This window comes from Centruroides sculpturatus, unplaced genomic scaffold (genome assembly GCF_000671375.1).
Source record: "Centruroides sculpturatus isolate CEXI.00-Female unplaced genomic scaffold, Cexi_2.0 scaffold781, whole genome shotgun sequence".
NCBI lineage: Eukaryota > Metazoa > Arthropoda > Arachnida > Scorpiones > Buthidae > Centruroides > Centruroides sculpturatus.
This window is the reverse complement of record NW_019385085.1, coordinates 55,073-75,214: the sequence shown is the minus strand read 5'-3', so window position 1 is coordinate 75,214 and position 20,142 is coordinate 55,073. Positions and strand designations below refer to the sequence as shown.

Sequence of the window (20,142 nt, the reverse complement as noted above, 5' to 3'; positions counted from 1 at the left end):
TAACATTTGGGTCATCTCCTGCATTAATCCTGCGGTATAGTTTGTTCCTTGATCACAACAAATTAGTTTGGGAAACCCTGTTTGCGTAAAGACCTATAAGAGTGCCAAGCAAGTGGCCTTCACTGAAAATGATCTCATATATTCAATTTCAGGCCATCGTGTGCATAGATCAATTATACAGAGAGTATATCAGTGACCTCTGGACAACGAGGGCTCTATCAGTCCAATCATATCTATGTTAACTACCTGAAATGGAGTGGCAGGTCATGTGTGCGGCATAATTGGAGTCCTATCTAGGATGTGAGCCGTTTCCCTCACTTGACACCTGTGACAACTCTGGCAGTATTTCTGGACATCTTTCGCCATTCCTGGCCAATAGAAAACCTCGCAGATGTCGTTGCTTTGTTTTAGTTTTTTTGCCCAAGAGCCATGTAGGCTAAGCTGCGCCAGGGCAAATGGTAAAAATTTTAAACATCACACTAACAAACATAGGACATTATTAGATAAATAAATTAATAAATAACAACAAATATATACAAAAAGATAACTAAGCAAAAACAATGTAAAATAAAACTCTAAAATAAATAAATAAATAAGTAATCAAATATCTCTATACATATTATTGACTTTCAGAAAGTCCACTATATTGTCCAGATTTGGCCTCTGGCCCAAAATCTCTCTCAAACTTGCATTTCCGAAATGCTGTCTATGACTTTGATTGAGAGCAATGCAGTGGCAAAGTATGTGTTTTACACTTAGAAAGCAATTGCAATACTCACATACTGGCTGGTCTTCACCCTTCAAAAGGTATTGATGAGTCAGTCGAGTATGCCCAATTCTCAAACGACTAAGAATAACTTTAGATTTCCTGTCATACTGTTTCTTGCATGTCCAATTTTCTATCGTAGGTTTGATCTTGTATAGTTTATTGTGGACTTGTGCATTCCACACATTTTGCCATCTCTCTGCTAGTCGTTTTTTAACAACTAGCTTCAAATTCTCTCGTAAATCATCACAGTTTAGCAAATTATCACCATATCTGTTCATTTCTGAAACAATCTTGTTGACAAGTTCGTTGTCGAAGAATATACTGAAACACTCAAACATTGTAGTATCACTCCATAGATTACATAAAATTCCTGATGGTCCCATAAAACTGTTCACTTGAGGACGTCTGAAATTTGTACGAATCCATGCGTTGTCTCTACTAAATTGCGGACATTTAGCAGTATTACTTCGATTATGCCGCATGATCTGCCTCTATATCCACTCGTAGCTGGTAATTCAGGATCAAAACCATCACTGTCATCACTCACATTTTGATCTGGCATGTAATCATCGTTGCTGTCTGAAAATTCAGATTCATCAGAACTTAAATTGAATAAATATTTGATAACTTCTGACTTATTTAGTGCGCTGTGTCTACTACTTGCTGCCATGTCAAAAAACAGCAACAAAATGGTCTAATTTTCTTCGTGATTTCTAACAAAGTACTATTCCTAGAATTTCAATAACCTGCTGAACAAAAACTAGATAACATAACGGTTCGTCTGATATGAGTCATTTATTTCAAAACACCGTACAAGTAGTGAACGTTCTGATGTAAATATGAAAATATTCAGGATAGCCTATGCAGGTTAATGAGGTCAACATGAATATTTTCGGGAACAATGTAGGACAGGTTAATGGGCCTGCTGAACCAACTATCTCGATGGTAGCGTATTCCGTCTTTCCCATTCCTGGCAGCTTCCCACAATCAGGATAGCGACTCGTCCCGGACTTGGGCATCCATTAAATCCATCCCATCTACCTTTAGGTTCCTTATGTGTCTTTCCCCTTTTCCTTGAAGCTCTTTCTTCCAGTCTAACAACATTCGATAATAGGGCATCTGTGGTCTGATGTAACTTGTTTGTTACGGCACACGTCACCACTGCCAGTCCCAATGATTCTGCGAGGCCTTCCTCCCAAATCCTATCAGGACTGTTACTAAAACCGCATCGATCTGGTGACCGAAGGCTCCAACCAGTTGAATTTTCCCCTTTGTTTCCGTCGCCGAGGTAGGTACCATTGATTCCCTTATGATTGAGAGCAGCTCCAGAATCAACTATAACTGAAAGACAATTTCTGCTGCATACTAGCTTAATTCTATTCGGTAACTCCTCAACCTTTGGTTGATCGTATGCTGTTACTCTCGCTACCAAGTGGTTCTCTATTTGGGGTCTTGCTCATAGTCACAAGTCATGATCTTTGGAAACTTTAAAGCCTGGAGCAGTTTTTTCATTTTTTGAGATATAGGTCTCATTAGGCATTTTTTTCCATGATAATCCTGTTTTATCAGAATTAAACACTTGGTCAGCCAAATAACCCTTTGTTTGAATAACATCTGCTAGTTCTGCTGGATATTTTTATGCTGCATCCTCATTTGCAGAGGCCTTTTCCCCTTGTATGCGTATGTTGTGCAACAAATGGCATTTTTTTGAATTTTTAAACCAGCTGTTGCTAGCCACAAATTTAACACTGGTTTCATCAGCAAATGACTGTCCCATTTATTTTAAATAATAAAATATTTTTAAGGCTTTGTGTTTAAGTGCACTTTTATTTAAAGGCAACCATTTCTTGTTCATATCTTCTAACCATAATATTAGCATTTGTTCCATTTTATTTCCATTATAGGTACGGTGATCATACATCCTTTATTTCACTGCTCTGTCCTCTAACTTTATCTATATATATATATATATATATATATATATATATATTAGCTGGAGGAGAATATCAACAGAACAAATCCAGTAAGATTTTTCACATTATTATTTGAGTAACAATGCAACACTCAACACATTTCATTTCAACATATGGTTAGTGACAACACTGAATAAATGTGCAATTTTTTAGTTTAACAATAGACATCATACTTATTATTAGAAGGCACTGTTTATTATAAAAATCCAAGATTAATTATAATATATATTTACCTAAGAGCTGAAAATCCTCCAAACAATGCTCCTGATGCCATTCCAACACAAAATCCTATGGCAAAACCCATTTTAACTCTATCCCAACAACTTGGACCTTGTTGATATCGACCTACTGGTACTGGCATTTTTCTATGACTAGCTGTTTCCTGTAAATGTTTATTTAATAAATTCAAAATTTTTAAAATATTAAAATAAAATTTTGTTTAGATTAATGAATCTTTTTTACTACATATTTACAGAGAGAGAGAGTAGTTTACTATGACAAGAAGGAATTCTATATAAAAGAAAACAAAATTACTTTAAAATCTACTTTTTAAAAGTATGGCAACTAATATCCAACCTCTAGTCCAAATTATATGTTTATATTTAATTAGCCAAGTTATACCCTGACAATGAATCCAGCTTTATCATTTCATTATCATCATATATCATCACACATATTAATATATCATTGAGCTTGGTTTTCTATATGAATAAATTAAAATTTTATGTCGTTACATTTGGTTTAGTTTTTCTATCAGGTAAGTGCAAAGAGGATTAATTTCAGTAATATAAGAGTTTGGAAATAAGATTTAAATTATTATTGTTATATATGCATATATATTAATAATAGTGTAATAATATATATATTTCTAATTCTAATTATAATTCTAAGAAAAAAAAATAAACTCTCACACTACTTAAAACAACCTGATTTTGTGCTATTTCACTATTGAGCTCTGAGAATTCACATCATGTGACTCACTTGTTCAGTCTTAACAATTTCTTAAATGAATTACAGTACTTTTATTGCTAAAAAAATTCATTTAAGAAGCTGTTTGAAGAAATTGAAATAAAGATTGTATTCAGGTGGATGATCAAATGCAACAGCACATGCTTATAAAGTTCATGTTTAAAATTGATTAAAAACAAAGTTAACTGAAATTGGAATGTTTTAAAACCCAGAATCCTTGCATTTTGGCAATTTTCCCCAATAGTGTCTATAGGCATAGCCGAAATGCTATTCCATTTTCACAGCTGTTGCTGTGAAATTAATTTTTATACTGCAAATCTCCCAAAACTTGGACGTATTCTGCATCCTTGTATTTATCAAGTATTTTTTCATAAAATTAATAGAACCTATCTGTTAAAGGGATACAGAATCTTTGAAATCACTTTTTTCCGTAATTATGATTCAGAATAGTTTCCTAATATTTTTATTTTTCTGCAGGACATATAGTATATAAAATGATACCTTATAAATAAATTTTCTATCACTTTAATTATGTAGAAAATATTTGAAATAAATTGATTTAATACTCNAAAACTACACATCGCACGTGAATGGTGTTTGTATGTGGTGGTAGCCCCAAGTCTCCATTCGTGCATAGGGGTGGTTGCGTCTCGATAGCTATAAGGGTGCGGGAGATATGGGCTTGAAAGTGGTTGAAAGTGACTTTCTATTTCGAATATTTTGTTCGAACATAAAATTCGAATATTGGTTCGATTATAGAACAATTGTAAATGTTCCAGAAACGTTGAAAATAGTTCGTTTGACTAAACATAAAAATTCTCTAATTAGTCTGGAAACGGGGGACCTAATTCATGCATTCTGTGAAAATGGTAAGATTAGCTATAATGTAATTATCTTAATCTTCACTATCGTTACTTTTTGAATGAATAAACACAAGTCTTGCCCGCTTCCACACTACTGGGAAGTGATCCAGTTGCAGACACCTCTGATACAGCTCACGGAGCAGGCCAGGACGTTCATGCTGCAGAACTTGTACCATTTCAGCTTTGATCCCATCAACGCCAGGTGCCTTCCTCTTCCTTAGCGTGCCCACGACGTGGACTACTTCAGATTCGGACACCAGCACGGGTAACTCGGCCTCAAGAACGGGCAACTCCGCGTCACTTCGAAGCCGCCTCTGTTCTTCGGTATCATCGGACCACTCATCGCACGGAAAGTGCGAGCGGAGCAGCACCTGTATCGATTCCTCTTGTGTGAAGGTTAGGGTACCATTGGGCTTTTTCATGGCCCCCAAGACCGTACTATGCTTGAGTTTGCCCACCGCTAGCTTGTAGGGTAGACAGAACGGATTATTGTCACTAACTTCCTTACAGAAACTGAGCCATGAGCCATGAGGTCTCTTTCGCATTGTTCAATTTGTGCTTGTACTCAGCGTTGGCCCTCTGGAACTCCAGTTTCCTGGTAGCCCGAAAGTCATTGTCCCTGCACCGTTGAAAGCGTCGGCGGAGTGCCCTCACATGCTTCCGAAGGACACTCAGTTCCTGGGTCCACCAGGGAACTGACCGGTGTTTGTGGGGCCACCCCCCTCGATGTGGGTTCCTGTCCATGGTGAGGGGACCTCCCAGAGATGGTTTAGAAACTCTTCTTTACCATCCCTGGGATCTGAACGCCCACCCACGTGTTTGCCGTGCGTGGTATCCCGTATGCCGGAAAGGGGGATCCTGGTAGTTGAGGGGCAACATAACGTCCCCAACACACTGCTTTGGCCCCTGCTTCGGATAAACGGGAGGCTCAAATCAGGCTCCGTTTGAGTCAATCGGCTGGTCGTTGAGTCAGTTTTGACCTCGGCTTGGAGTCAACCGATCGATGCAGACCGGGCGGACATGTCATACAAGATGTGCTCTTCTTGACTGCATTGTGAGGGTATAGCTCCTGGGAAACCCTGGTGTGACGGTCTATGGGAGTCTCCCATGTGACGGCATCCCCTTGTTGGGCCCCATGGTGGGTGGGGTCACTAGGAGCTGAATTTTAAAATCTAAATATGGATTCATTAAAACCTAAAACATGTACTGATGCATTACCACCAGCCTACCTTATCGTTCATGCCATGGGAGAAACACCCCTATCTAAACGCTCCCCTTTTTTGATTCAAAAATTGTTTGAATCGACCGTTGGGAATCTGAAAAAAATTCAAAAATTGAGGTCAGGAGATCTACTTGTAGAAGCAGCCTCCCCTCAACAGTCAGCAAAGCTTCTGAAAATGAAGTCTCTAGGAGACATAATGGTAACCATCACACCACACACAAATTTGAACTCATCACGTGGTGTGATATCTGAAAGCGATCTGATGTCTGAGGATGAATCGGATATTCAGATCGGTCTTTCAGACCAAGGTGTCACTGCTGTTCGACGAATTTCAATCCGTCGAGATGGCAAGTTGATACCAACGAAACACCTTATTTTGACTTTCAACAAACCAACATTGCCATCTTCTGTTGCGGCAGGATATCTCCGTTGCCCAGTTCGCCCATACATCCCAAACCCGCTACGTTGCTTTAAATGTCAGCGGTTTGGACACTCCCAAACATCATGCAGAGGAAAAAAAGCATGTGCACAGTGTGGAAATGAAGACCATGAGAGTAATGAATGCACAAGTTCTCCATGCTGTGTGAACTGCAAAGATGCTCATCCTGCCTACTCTCGGAAATGCCCTTCATGGCAGAGAGAGAAAGAAATTCAGCGATTGAAGACTATTAATAATATATCCTACCCGGAGGCACGTCGTATGGTCACCTTAAATACACCAGTGAAACAAAAGACATTCGCTGCTGCTCTGAAATCCACAAAGACATGTGGAGTTCAGACAGACATTTCTGTTTCACCCGATGAATCTCTGACTCGCCATGAAAAATGTCTGCTGATACCATCTACCAAAGCAACAGAAAAAGAGAATAACAAAGCAAAACCACTCATACCTAAAACAGGGGTAACAACTAGGAATGTGGGTTCCAAAAAAGCCAGTAAGAACCCACTTAATAAACAAAGAATAAAAGCAGCCCTGTCTAAAACTAAAAAATCAGAGACTCAGTCTATGAGCGAGTTCTCTGACTTCTCTGATGAAGAGAATAATAAGGGGGTGACACCACCAACATCACCTCCAAAAGAAAAACCCCCTGTGAAATTAAAGAGGGACAACCTTGCTAAAAATGCTGCCTCAAACACATAATGGATTATAAAATAATCCAATGGAACTGTCGTGGTTTCCGCAACAACTTCTCTGACATTAAACACTTGACGTCATCTACCTCATCTCTCTGTGTGGCACTCCAGGAGACTCATCTAAAACCTGGAGAAAATATTTCTTTAAAAGGATTCAATCTTTACCGCAAGGATGATGATAGCCACAACCGTGCCAGTGGAGGTGTGGCTATTGTAGTTTCAAATCACATCCCATCCTTGCCGGTACAAATCACCACTAATTTGCAAGCCGTGGCAGCTAGAATATCTATTGGAGTAACTGTCACAGTTTGTTCTATATACTTGCCACCAGATGTCAGAGTGAATGAGAATGAATTGGATACTTTGGTTGAACAGCTACCAACACCATTTCTTTTACTGGGTGACTTCAATGGTCACAATCCTATGTGGGGCAGTCCTGACATCAATCGTCGAGGCAGAGCCATCGAGAGATTTATAGGTAATCACCAACTGTACCTATTTAATACTGGAGAAGTGACATACTTCCATGCCCCATCAAGAACGTTCACTGCCATTGATCTATCATTAGCAACTCCGAATCTGTTTTCAGCATTTACATGGGAGGTTGGATCTAATCCACTCTCTAGTGACCACTTCCCAATATTTCTAAAATATCGAGGCAGAGAAAGCTGTGAAACAGCCCGTCCACCACGCTGGAAACTGGAAACGGCAGATTGGCCTGCATTTTCCTCTTTGGCTAACATCACTGAGGAAATGGTCAATACTGCTGATATCAATGACGCAGTTGAAGTTGTCACTTCTAGTATTATACAGGCAGCTGAAAAAACAATGGGGAAAACATCAACCAGATATCCAAAGCATCCGAAACCATGGTGGAACCAGAATTGCGAGGCAGCATTTAAAGCACAAAAGAAAGCATGGGGGATTTTCAGAAGATACCCTAGTGCTGAAAATTTGACTGCTTTTAAAAAAGCAAAGGCAAATGCCAGAAGAGTTAGAAGGCAAAGCCAAAGGGATTCTTGGAGGAAGTATGTTTCTAGTATAACATCATCTACTAGCTCAAAAGCAGTCTGGGATAAAATCCATAAAATCAATGGGAAATATACTTCTTATTCTCTGTCCATGCTAGAAAATAATGGCACAATAGTCAGCGATATACAGGGTATTGTCGATTTATTGGGAGAAACATTTTCGTCTTCATCCAGTAATATTATGTATCCAAGAAATTTTCAGGCTTATAAAGCCCAAAGCGAAAAACAATATTTAAATTTCCATTCTTCATCTAATGAGGAATATAATGTGCCATTCACTAACATAGAACTACATACAGCGATCTCTCGCTCGGGGAATAGTGCTGTAGGCCCGGATAAAATCCACTACAGCATGATTAAAAATCTGTCAAACAATTCCCTTTGTAATCTTCTGAATCTGTTTAACAGAATATGGACAGAACATACTTTTCCTGACTCTTGGAGGCTATCGATCATTATTCCCATTCCGAAGCCTGGTAAAGACCACAAGAATCCCTCAAATTATAGACCAATCTCTCTGACAAGTTGTCTCTGTAAACTCTTTGAGAGGATGGTAAACAGACGTCTGATGTATCTCTTAGAGAAAAATGAATACTTTTCACCACATCAGAGTGGTTTTCGTAGGAACAGAAGTACCACTGATAACTTAGTAAACCTTGAAACATCTATACGCGAAGCGTTTGTTAGACGACAACACTTAGTGTCTGTGTTTTTTGATATAGAGAAGGCCTATGATCGCTGTTGGCGATATGGGATACTCCGTGATCTGGACCATTTCGGATTTCGGGGTAATTTGCCAATTTTCATAAAAAACTTCTTAGAGAATCGAAGATTCCAAGTCAGGATGGGCAACACTTTATCTAGGCCTTTCACGCAACAAGAAGGTGTTCCTCAAGGCTCTATTTTGAGTGTGACTCTGTTCCTAATTAAAATTAATAGCATAGCTAACTGTCTTCCCCCTAGTGTGAAACACTCTTTGTATGTGGATGACTTTCAGATCTCCTGCCAGTCTAGCAACATGAGTTTTATCGAGAGACAACTACAAACCTCCTTAAATCGCATAGACCATTGGTCCAAGACTAATGGTTTTAGTTTTAACACGGAAAAGACCTCGTGCATCCACTTTTGTCGAAGGCGTGGTTTGCATTTGGATCCGGAAATTTACCTAAACGGGGATAAAATCCCAATGGTGAATGAGACTAAGTTTTTGGGTGTTTCTTTCGATAAAAAACTGACATTTTTGCCACACTTGCGCAACCTGAAGAGTAGATGTTTAAAATCTTTAAACCTTTTAAAGGTACTATGCTGCTCATCCTGGGGAGCAGACAAAGTTTCGATGCTCAGGATTTATAGGGCCCTTGTTCGCTCTAAGCTGGACTACGGTTGCATTGTTTATGGCTCTGCGCGAGAATCTACTCTTCGGATGCTGGATCCAATCCACCATCAAGCTTTGCGTTTGTGCACCGGTGCATTTCGAACTTCCCCTGTTCAAAGTTTGTATGTGGATGCTTATGAGCCTTCACTATCTCTCAGGAGAGAACAGTTGTCTCTTTTTTATTACATTAAACAAAAATCTCAGAAAAAACTTACAGCTGATTGTCCAGATACTCAGCTGAAAAGATTATTTGCCGCTCAGACGAGTTGTGTCCCCACATTTGACATTAGAATGGAGAATGTAAGCAGCACGATTGACCTAGACACAAGCAACATCTCACATGTTGAGGTTAATAGTATTCCACCTTGGTCAACTTCACCGATTGATGTTGATTTAAGCTTAAAGCAGTTATCTAAAGAAATCACGCCAGACTACGTCTATAGACAGCACTTCGCAGAAATTCAGCTACATAACAGGAATTTAATTCCTATTTATACTGATGGATCTAAATCGGATAACTATGTTGGCTTAGCCTTTGTTTGCCAGGATGAAATTGTGGCAGAACAAATAGCACCAAATTCTTTCATCTTTTCTGCGGAGTTGCAGGCTATTTATTTAGCCTTAAAGTATATAAATCAGAAAGGTCATCGTTACTGCGTGATTTACACTGACTCAGTTAGTGCACTTTAGGCTTTGATCTCATATGAACCTAGTTCTCAGTCCATAGTTATTAAAATTCGGAAACTAATTTGTCATCTCACTAAGAGAAATTCTTTTGTGAAGTTCTGTTGGGTCCCAGGCCACATGGGAATAAGAGGTAACGATGAAGCTGATACAGCCGCTAAGTCAGCAAGTCCTTTACAGCATACAATGCGTATTGAAGGCGGTGATTTGAAGCAAGTCGTTAAAAAACGACTAGCAGAGAGATGGCAAATCATGTGGAATGCACAAATCCACAATAAACTTCACGAGATCAAACCTTTGGTAGAAAATTGGACACATAATAGGCAATATGATAGGAGATCTGAGGTTATCCTTACTCGTTTGAGAATTGGACACACTCGACTGACTCATCAATACCTTTTGAAGGGAGATGACGAACCAGTATGTCAGCACTGCAACTGTGCTGTAAGTGTTAAACACATATTTTGCAACTGTGTTGTTTTTGATCAGAGTCGTAGACAGCATTTCGGAAATGCAAGCTTTAGAGACATTTTGGGCCAGAGGCCAAATCTGGATAATATACTGGTCTTTCTGAAAGTCATCAATATGTATAGAGAAATATGATGATTTATTTATTGTATAGTTTTATTTACTTCATGGTGCATATTTAAATTATTGTATATATTTTTTGTTGTTTATTTATTTATTTATTATTTGGCTGTTTAATGGTTAAACTTTTTTTTTGTTTGTTTGTTTGTCTGTCTGTTTCTGTTTTCATGTGTATGTATGTGTGTTTCTATTTATTCTATATGTGAAGTTGTACCATGTGTCATGGCGCAGTATAGCCTGCATGGCTCTTTTGCCAATAAAAACGAACCAACCAACCAACCTATTTTCCAGTTTTAAATTTTCTAGCAACATTTATTAGGGACTTTTCAAAGACCAATTTTAGCAAGTGCTTTTTGTCACCTGCATATTTGGTTTTTACTCTTGCCACAATTTTCAACGTGAATCTTCTTGTTACGTCGCGAACAGACAAATTCAGATCCACACCAAACAGTTCTCTGATTGTATCTATCTCTTTCTTAGATGAAATCTTTGCAGTACAGGCAGAATTTTTTTTGAATTTTATTTCATTAATGCTTTACATCTATTCTATGAATGGTTTTGCGGTTTTTTTCCATATTACATCTACTCGTATATCTGCAGAAATGTAGTTAAGTGCTCGGTAAATGCATTATTATTTTTTATCCTAAAATTAACTAAACAGCTAAAAACAAAACCATCTAGTTAATTAATTAAATAAATATAACTGTCTGCAAGCAATCAAGGAGAATGTAATTTTGGTGTCAAATTGTTTTCTTTAAATATCTTAATACATGCATTTACTTAAATAATTACTAACCTATTGTTACATTAAATTATTCAAACTTTTCATATTTAATATAAGTAAAGTGACCATAAATAAAAATTTATGTTTATGAAATAAATTGATAAAAAATTAGGTTTTGACACTAAAGTCGGATCTTGATTTTCTTGAAATTTACTATTCAGAAATAGTAAATTTCAAGAATTATTATTCTCATTATTAATAATTATTCTCAATATTATTAGAATTATTAATAATTATTCTCAATAACTAACCAATTCTTCTATTTTGAATACCGGTATTTTGAAAAATCTTGTACTCACTCATTTACCTTTATGTCCGGTACTTCTTAACCATTCGTAAAACAAATGTTTTTGGTCTCAGTGGAGGTCTGCATCAGGTTAAAAGACCAATTGGATTCCAATCTTAGAACGAACGATTTTTAAAAATTTATATTCAAACATATGAGCGTGTTACGTATCGTCGTCATTTCCTTGTTCTTCGCATACATAGTGCCACTCATAGGAAAACGCATTGCCGTGTTTGGTGTTAATACATCTCCCGGGCTTCAAGGACTGATATGGTCCATATTAAAGGTTCTATTTATCAATCTGGTGTTGGATAGATCTGCATGAATATCCAGGTCCGTGGCATAGGTTGACAGGGCAGTGGTGTAACGAGCATGGTCAATGTCATATTTGTGCTCCTTAATTCTCTGATGGATAGAATGCTTCGTGGAGCTGATGTACACCATTTCTCGCCGAAATCTATCATCCCCTACAGGAATACTATATACCCTGGAGCCTTAAGATCGCCCTGTTTGTCCTTTGTATTACGTAATAATTGATATATATTAGGGGATCTTCGGTACATTACACTGGTGTTCGTTTTTGTTGCAATTTCTTTATATAATGCTTGAAATCGTTGGTTATACTCAACAATGGTGCATCTGCTGGTCTGGTCCTGAATAGCCTTTTGAGTAATGGGTACATCACATGCATCCCATGTTCAAAAATAGGCTCGTGCTAGCCCTCGTATTAGCCTTTTCTTGTATCCATGTGCCACTTCAATGTGTTCTATATTTTGTAGTTCAATTATCGTGTCACTCCATTTAGAAGGGTGCGTAAATGCTCTTCTAACTAACGCTCGGAATGCTGCAACCTTATAAGCGTAAGGGTCAGCCAAGTTTGCCGGTATGAACCATGGGCTGTAGCTAGGTTTATAATATATACCCGTTTCAACCACGCCACCATTGAGGGTGATGTTAATGTCCAAAAAGTGGGCAGTGGTGGTTGTCAATTGATCTAGTTTAAGGGTCAACCCATACGGATTGTTATTTATGAGACTTAAAAAATCATTGACGTTCGGTTTTGTTTTCCACAAGATAAAGACATCGTCCACATATCTCTTATAAATGATTATATTCAATCTATACTTCGGTACAACGTTTTCTTCTGTTTTACATAATAACATCTCACATAAGTCGCCAGACAGTGGGCTGTCCATGGTTACCCCACGTTTTTGTAGCTAGGTCCTGTTGTTGAACTGGAATATAGAGTTGTAACATATGAGATGCGCCAGTTCCAAGATCTGTTTGTAGAATGTAGGTGTTCTGAATTTGGACAATAGGAGATCTTTCAGCGCGCAAAAGCGCGGTTGTAACTTAATCGACGGGTATAATGATATAAAATCACACACTGTGATGTGGGTCAAATCCGTTATCTGTGTCTGCCTTAATAGTTCTATTAGTTCCTTGGGGTTCTTGACATTTAGATCGTAATCCCTTAGATGGTCCGTTGCAATCTTATGGAGTGATTTTTCGAGAAGTTTTGTTGGAGACCTGGCCTTGTCCAGGATGGATTTAAGAGAAGATGTGGGCTTCTGTGTTTTCGCAAAGGCGAATAACTTAGGTGTGTCTGGTGAAGCCACCGCCCCTTTCAATTTTAGCTCCCCAGCAAGTGGTGTTTTTGTAAAGCGTGTGACTCGTACCTGTAGTTTGTAAACATATCCATTGTCAATTGGCTCGCATTCCGTGTCGGTGATGTATTGTTGCATCAGACTTCTATAGGTGGTTTCTTTCAGGAGTACCAACGTCCTGCGCTTGTCAGCTTTTAAAACTATGATACCTTCCCTGTCCAATCATTTTTTTGTTTTTTTTGTAAACTTTGCCAAAATCCCTCACCCCAGGTTTTGTTGTGGCTGGAACAGATTTCAAATGTGGCTCTCCATCTGTAGTATTCTTTGTGGATGTCCTTCATGCCCACTATCATCCTTTCACTATGCGGCATCACACTATCCAATAATGGCTTTGGGGATATCCAATAAAGCCATCACACTAAAAATGAAGAAACGGAGTCACACAGAGGTCCTTTCTAGACCTAAAAATGAGCGAACGTTGCGCAGTATGGGAGCCAAAGGGGCCTTTTCTTTTCAATCCGACAGTCGAAATCATCGTTTGCATTCCCAGACTATTTTCGAAAAACATAGATATATTCCTTGCGTGGTATGCGAGCCTAGCTAAAGAAACAGAGAGACACAGCCCTTAATTTCTAATTTTATTAACTTTAAAAACTGACGCATCAAAGAGACGAAACACATTTTCCAATTCCTCCTATTTATTACTGTTAATCAACCGATCAAATTCACACACAAGTATCAAACGCATATGTTTCTAGCGACGGACGTCCGACTGTCCTCCTCTCCCTCCCTATTCAAGAAAACAGAAAAATTCAAAATTTCCATTGCCCAGATACATATACCTATCAAAAAAATAAAAAACGAGTACTCATCGACGATGATAGAATCGCATCTGTCACTTCAGCAGATAACTGACAGTGTGCGTGATTTCCAAGAGGCGCCGGTCTGTCACCTGCCTCGAGATTGTTCCTCTTTCTCTTCCCGTTTCCTCCGAATTCTCATCATTTGAGCTGAAAAGACCATTAGAAATGCACACGTCAGACTTTCAGAGAGACAAACAAACCGAAAGTTTGCAGCAAGAGTACCCGAAAACCGCCTCACACACCTCATTGTGAGAGCTAATTACTGCAAACTCTTCTAACTGAGCACAAATGTTTTTGACCTCCACCAAGGTCTTCAGGTGGCGCATTCAGGCACATTATTTACATCTCGGGAGACACCATTTAGTCACCACCTGAAGAAGACCTCGGTGGAGGTCAAAAACATTTGTGAAGTTTTTCACAGAGACGACACTGTTATAAAAAGGTTTTTGTGGATTGTTATTACTCAACACAGTGTTAAGTTGGTAGAAGTCGTTTGTGCTGAAAACAAAAATTTGATATTGTGAAAAAACTGTACGTGACAGAAATTTTTGGTTATTTTATTCTGAAATCAGTGTCCAAAAATACATCAGAAACAATGGTTAGTTTTCAGGAAATATTTTCATTGCAGACCTGTGTTATTAAACGCAGCACAGTCGAATTTATGTGTTTTGGTTCTTTAGACATCTTAAACTATAAATGAATATCTAAACATAAAAATTTATTTTGAACTTAATTTTATTGAATTTATTAAACAAAACTTTTATTTCAAATTTAATTTTCTCAAGGAAGTAAAGATAATTTTCAAAAGAAACATTTACTTTGAAGTCTATGGAATCGTAAATGTTTGTATCAATTTTCATAAGTTTTTGTTTGGACATTGTCGCTTCTGTTTCTTCTTTACTGTGGAAATGATCTACTGCCAATGGTGAAGTCATAACAGATTGCAAATTTTCAATATCCATACAAGAGGCTGCCAATCAAATTGAAGAATTTTTTTCAGGAAGATGAATTTTTGTAGCTTTGCTACTCCAAATGAATTGCATAGTGACCAAACAATCAATGCCTGTTGTCAAGGGTTTTGCATGTCCATATACCTGCATAAAAAATAGAGCAGTGGTTCTTAACCTTTTTATACTCGCGGCCCACCAAATATTTCATAAATTTTTTTTATAATAATTCATATTTGTTAAATTATCTATAACAAATTGATTTTTTTATTGCTGCTTTATTTTTTTTATATAATAAATGTAAAACATAACTTTATTATTTCATTATCTATTTAAATAACATTCAAACTTCACAATAAAAACATAAAAACTCATTAATTTTTAACAGAAAATAAAAAAAAATTTAAAAATTCATAGAAAACACAAAAAAATATTCAAAAATAATTTAATCAGATTTCTGCTGCTGAATATCTTCAACTAATTTGTTAATTCTTGGTTCAATTGTTTGTATTTGTAATGCTATTGGCATGCAGGCATCTAATTGCAATCAATTGCATTTTTTTGTTTTTATATCCACTATAGTTGAGAACCCTTACAAATATTAAACATGGCAGGTTTTAATAATTCTTCGGCTATTGTAAATGGTTATTTTGTTTTAGCAACATGAAGAGCTGCAATAAATGAAGCTTTTAATAATTCTTTATTTTTAGTAGTAGTCACATTTATGACCGTCTTTTAATTTTTTAATTCGTCTTTTTTTCTTGTAAAAAATATCTCACATTTTGTTTTTACATTGTCAGTGCTTAGAATTTAAATGCCTAAACAATTTATTTGGTTTCATTGCTTCATTGGAGAAAACTACACCGCATATGACGCATTGTGGTTTTGTAATTCCTTAAACTTCTATGTTTACGAACCCATATTTTAAATAATCATGATCATATTTTCTAATTTTAATGTTACTTAATTTTATACCTTCAGTTTTAGAACTTGTGGTGTTTTTCACTGTATCATTGTGGCTACACGCCTGTTTATTATTTTTATTATTATTATTAACCTGTATAGTTTTAGTTTAATTTAAATTCTAGAATTTTCCTTCCTTTCAATTTCTTTGTTCCTTTGTCTCGGACTTCGGAGAACTCTCCTCACCCATCAGGAGGTAGGGTTAGAACAATAGACGGCAACAAGGCTGGAGGGGAAAAAGAGAGATTCGAAAATTATTTTTTGGCCGGACTCTGAGAGAGAGAAGGACGAGCGGCAGCAGACTTTGAAACGGAAAGTCGGGAAGCGCTGCAGAAGGAGGCCATAAGAATCAGATCGGCAGAAGAATCCGATCGTTGATTATAGAAAAGGAAACCCCGAAACAGACCTGATTTGTTCTAAAAGGAGAACGGCTGCAGAAAGAAGCTGAGACGAGGTACGGTGGAGAACCAACAGAAAAATTGGGTACCTTCTGTCCTTTAATTCTTCCTATTTCCCCTTTCTATCTTTTCTATCTCTTAGTTTAATTTAGTTTTAGTGTACGTGCACAACTAAATTGTCGAGAGGTAGTTACCGAGAAAGAAACTACTGGTCTATTGGTACATCTGATTGCTGGGGATTTTGGAAACGTGTGTAGGTAAATGGCGGGAATCCAAACTTATTCTGTATATATATTAATGTTAGCACGAAATTAAACTTGTTTAATTAGTAAAACGTCTGTGTTTTCCTGTCCGCGCTGTACATTGGCGTCTACGACAGGATTCCCGTCTTGTTAGCCTAACTCGGTGCATAACGGTATTAATATCGACTGTTAATTGTAAGATGGAGGATAAAGGTACTCCAGATATGAGTTCTATGGCGGGAGGCCATGTTGTGAATTACCCACTCGTGGTTACTGGGTTTTTAGGGATGATCCCCTCCTTCTCGAATTCACCTAGCGATACTGTAAACGTAAAGCAATTTTTTATGACCATCGATAATGTAGCTAAACTAGCCCATTGGGTGGACGAAGTTAAGGTGGCTGCGTTGCAAACTAAAAGGTGAGCCACTGAACACCTTCTTTTGTTTATTGGAACAAACGCCTGCCTTAACATTTGAAGAAATCAACAAGATCTAATTAAATGCTTCGAGAAGCATGACGAAAAGGGAAAGGGCTTACTCGACCAACTATTAAATTTGAAGCAGGGCGCAAGGGAGTTGGTCAGTGATTACATCACCAGGACTAAAACTATAATGTCTAGGGCTATCCGGAGTAACCCTGATATCGCAAAATTTAAGGATGAAATCATTATGGAGAGATTCATAAAAGGATTAGATACAAGTATTTGGGGTCACGTGTTCCGCAGGGAACCTGCTACCTTAGAGAAGGCTTTCGAATGCGCTGAAAGGAAGGAAAGGCTAGAGAGGGAATGTAACAACCCTAAGGAGCTTAGAACAGTCTGTTATAACTCTCAGGAACAGACAAGTGCAGAAGGTACAAGTCGGGAAGTCAGCACTAGTACTACCCTGAAGGGTGAGGATCGTTTAGATAGATTAGAGAAGGGATTGCATGCCCTCTATGAAATAGTCTCCAAGAGAGCTGAAAACCTGACCCGGGTCGATAAGCCATCTAACACTAAAAGCAGACTTTGTTTCATTTGCAATAGCCCAAATCACCTGGCTCGGAAATGCCCCAAAAGAAACATTCAAGGTTTAAACTAGTTCGGGGACTTGATCAAGGTCAGCGTCAAGTTCCTACCCTCACTTTTAGACTGACCGAATTTTCACCTTCGGAGAGGGGGCTCCTGTTAATAAAGGGAAAAGTAGTAGGGGAGGAGATTAATTTCTTAATTGACACGGGTGCAGAAAGGTCCTTAGTTGATGTAGCGTTAACTCAAAATGCGAAAATTGCTAAGCCTCTCAAGTGTGCTAAAAAGGGTGAGACCACCCATATCAGAGGGATCAATGGCACGATTTCCACATGTAAAGAAGTCCTAGAGGGTTCCATAAGCTACAAGGATGAGGCAACTTCCGCTTTCCTTTGTTGTATGGAATTCCCGGATATGTTAGAATACCAAGGGATCTTGGGGATGGACGTCATTAACTCAATTCCGTCATTATTAGTAGATAGTTGTGCTTTCATAGAACGTAAGACTAAAGTGATAAATTGTAATTCCCGCCCATCAATCATGTACTATGATTGTTTAAGCGGTACCCCTGTTAGCACCGCCATAAACCCAGGTACTCCGGGATCTCAGGGTGAAAATCAGGTGACTCTCATCCTTAATAAGTACCATGGTTTGTTTGCGGAAGGTGTCGAGGATTTGAAAGGTACCGATCTTTTTATGCATAGCCCTGAAATAGACATTAACCGGGTAATTAATATTCGTCAATACCGTATTCCGAATTGCTACCTTACCGAGTTGAGGAAATTGACTGATGCATATCTTAAGGCAGGCATCATAGAGGAGAGTTATTCGGAATGGAATTCCCCCATCCATATTGTGAAGAAACCCTCGGGAGAAATTAGGATGACTTTAGATCTACGTAGAATTAATGACATAACGAAACCACAAGTATTTCCGCTAAGTAGGGTGGACGAGATACTTACGACCTTCCACGGTAGCAAATACTTCTCTGTAATAGACCGCAAATCCGGTTACTTCCAAATCCCGCTTGACCCCAAAGTTAGACACATATTCGCGTTTACTACCCCTTGGTCCAAGTACCAACTTACGCGTCTCCCACAAGGGAGGAAGAACAGCGGTCGGTTCTTCCAATAATGTATGTCACGTCTCCTGGCCCCTTTCATTGGAAACAAATGTTATGTTTTTCAGGATGATATCATCCTTTTCTCCCCCTCTATGGAGGATCATTTAAAACTTATTGACCAAGTGGTACGGATATTGCATAAGGCAGATTTGAAGCTACACCCCTCAAAGAAATCAAATATTTAGGTCATATCATTAGTAGTGATGGAATATACCCTGACCCTGGTAATGTCGAAGCAATTAAGGAATGCAAAACCCCGCACAACGTCAAGGAAGTTTGCAGTTTCCTCGGAATGGTCGGCTTTTTCCGCAACTTTATTCCTAATTTTTCTGAGATGGCACTGCCCATGATCGAACTTACGAAAAGAGGAAAACCTTTTGTTTGGGACAGTGATTGTCAGTCTACTTTCATAAAGTTCAAGGAGGTGTTATCAAACCCTTCCCTCTTGGCACACCCAGATTTTTCTTCTCCGTTTGTGCTATACACCAATGCTTACGATAGTTGGTTAGGTGCCGTGTTGGGACAGCAACGGGATGAAGGTGTGGTCCCACTCGGGTATTATAGCAGGAAGTTTAGGGGAGCGAAGTTGAGATATACAACGATTGAGAAGGAGTGCCTGGCGATCATTCTCTCTCTCCGGCACTTTAAATTGATAGTTCTAGGTCATGAGGTCTCAGTGTATTTGGATCATAAACCTTTATCTTACTTGAAGAGCATGAATAATCATAACGACAGATTAATGAGATGGGCTCTAGAGTTGACGAATTATGACGTTACAATAGCTCACGTTAAGGGTAAGAATAATCCAGTAGCCGACCTTCTGTCACACCCAAATTATTGCGTAAAGAGACCTGACTTGGTCAACCAGTGCTTAGATGTACTGTACATAGTCCCAGTTTCCACCGTAGAATAGTAGAGTCGCAAAGGGAAGATGAGTTTCTAAAAAGGATGAAGCTAGGTCTTGTGAGGACTCAAGGAAACATGCAGCAGGATTTTGCCGATGAAAGCATCCAGCCAGAGTTTCAGTTGGAAGGTGATGTGTTGGTCCACAATAAACCAGGAAGGTATGGTTTATATAATTGGAAGCGGATATGTGTGGGCCAGAAAATGGGTGATGAAGTCGTTACAGCGTTTCACGAATCTGGCTTGGAGCACTTGGGAGTGGAAAAGACATGTAATACCGTTGGCAGGCATTACTACATACGGGGCATACAATCAATAACCCGAAAGATAGTAAGGAATTGTATGACATGTCAGAGATTCAACTTACACAAGGGTAAGGAGCCTTTCCAAGAAACGGAGTTAGCTAGCTTTC

At 38.4% G+C, this 20,142-nt stretch overlaps 2 protein-coding genes across 2 annotated transcripts; one reads left to right on the top strand and one right to left on the bottom strand.

The window, feature by feature from the left end:
* Nucleotides 1-373: 373 nt before the first annotated feature.
* On the bottom strand, nucleotides 374-1,089 carry LOC111634451. Its single transcript, XM_023379222.1, has one exon. It carries the CDS (start codon nucleotides 1,045-1,047, stop codon nucleotides 601-603), a length of 447 nt encoding a protein of 148 aa, XP_023234990.1. The 5' UTR covers nucleotides 1,048-1,089; the 3' UTR covers nucleotides 374-600.
* A 4,544-nt stretch (nucleotides 1,090-5,633) lies between these two features.
* On the top strand, nucleotides 5,634-6,999 carry LOC111634448. Its single transcript, XM_023379218.1, has 2 exons — nucleotides 5,634-5,857; nucleotides 5,900-6,999. Exons 1-2 carry the CDS (start codon nucleotides 5,753-5,755, stop codon nucleotides 6,935-6,937), a joined length of 1,143 nt encoding a protein of 380 aa, XP_023234986.1. The 5' UTR covers nucleotides 5,634-5,752; the 3' UTR covers nucleotides 6,938-6,999.
* The last annotated feature ends 13,143 nt before the right edge of the window (nucleotides 7,000-20,142 follow it).

Excerpts from the sequence above, each read along its gene's own strand:
- LOC111634448 (XM_023379218.1), top strand. The coding sequence starts at position 5,753 with ATGGATTCATTAAAACCTAAAACATGTACTGATGCATTACCACCAGCC. Across the intron at positions 5,858-5,899 it reads CTAAACGCTCCCCTTTTTTG|ATTCAAAAATTGAGGTCAGG; the intron begins ATTCAAAAATTG and ends AATCTGAAAAAA.
- LOC111634451 (XM_023379222.1), bottom strand. The coding sequence starts at position 1,047 with ATGAACAGATATGGTGATAATTTGCTAAACTGTGATGATTTACGAGAG.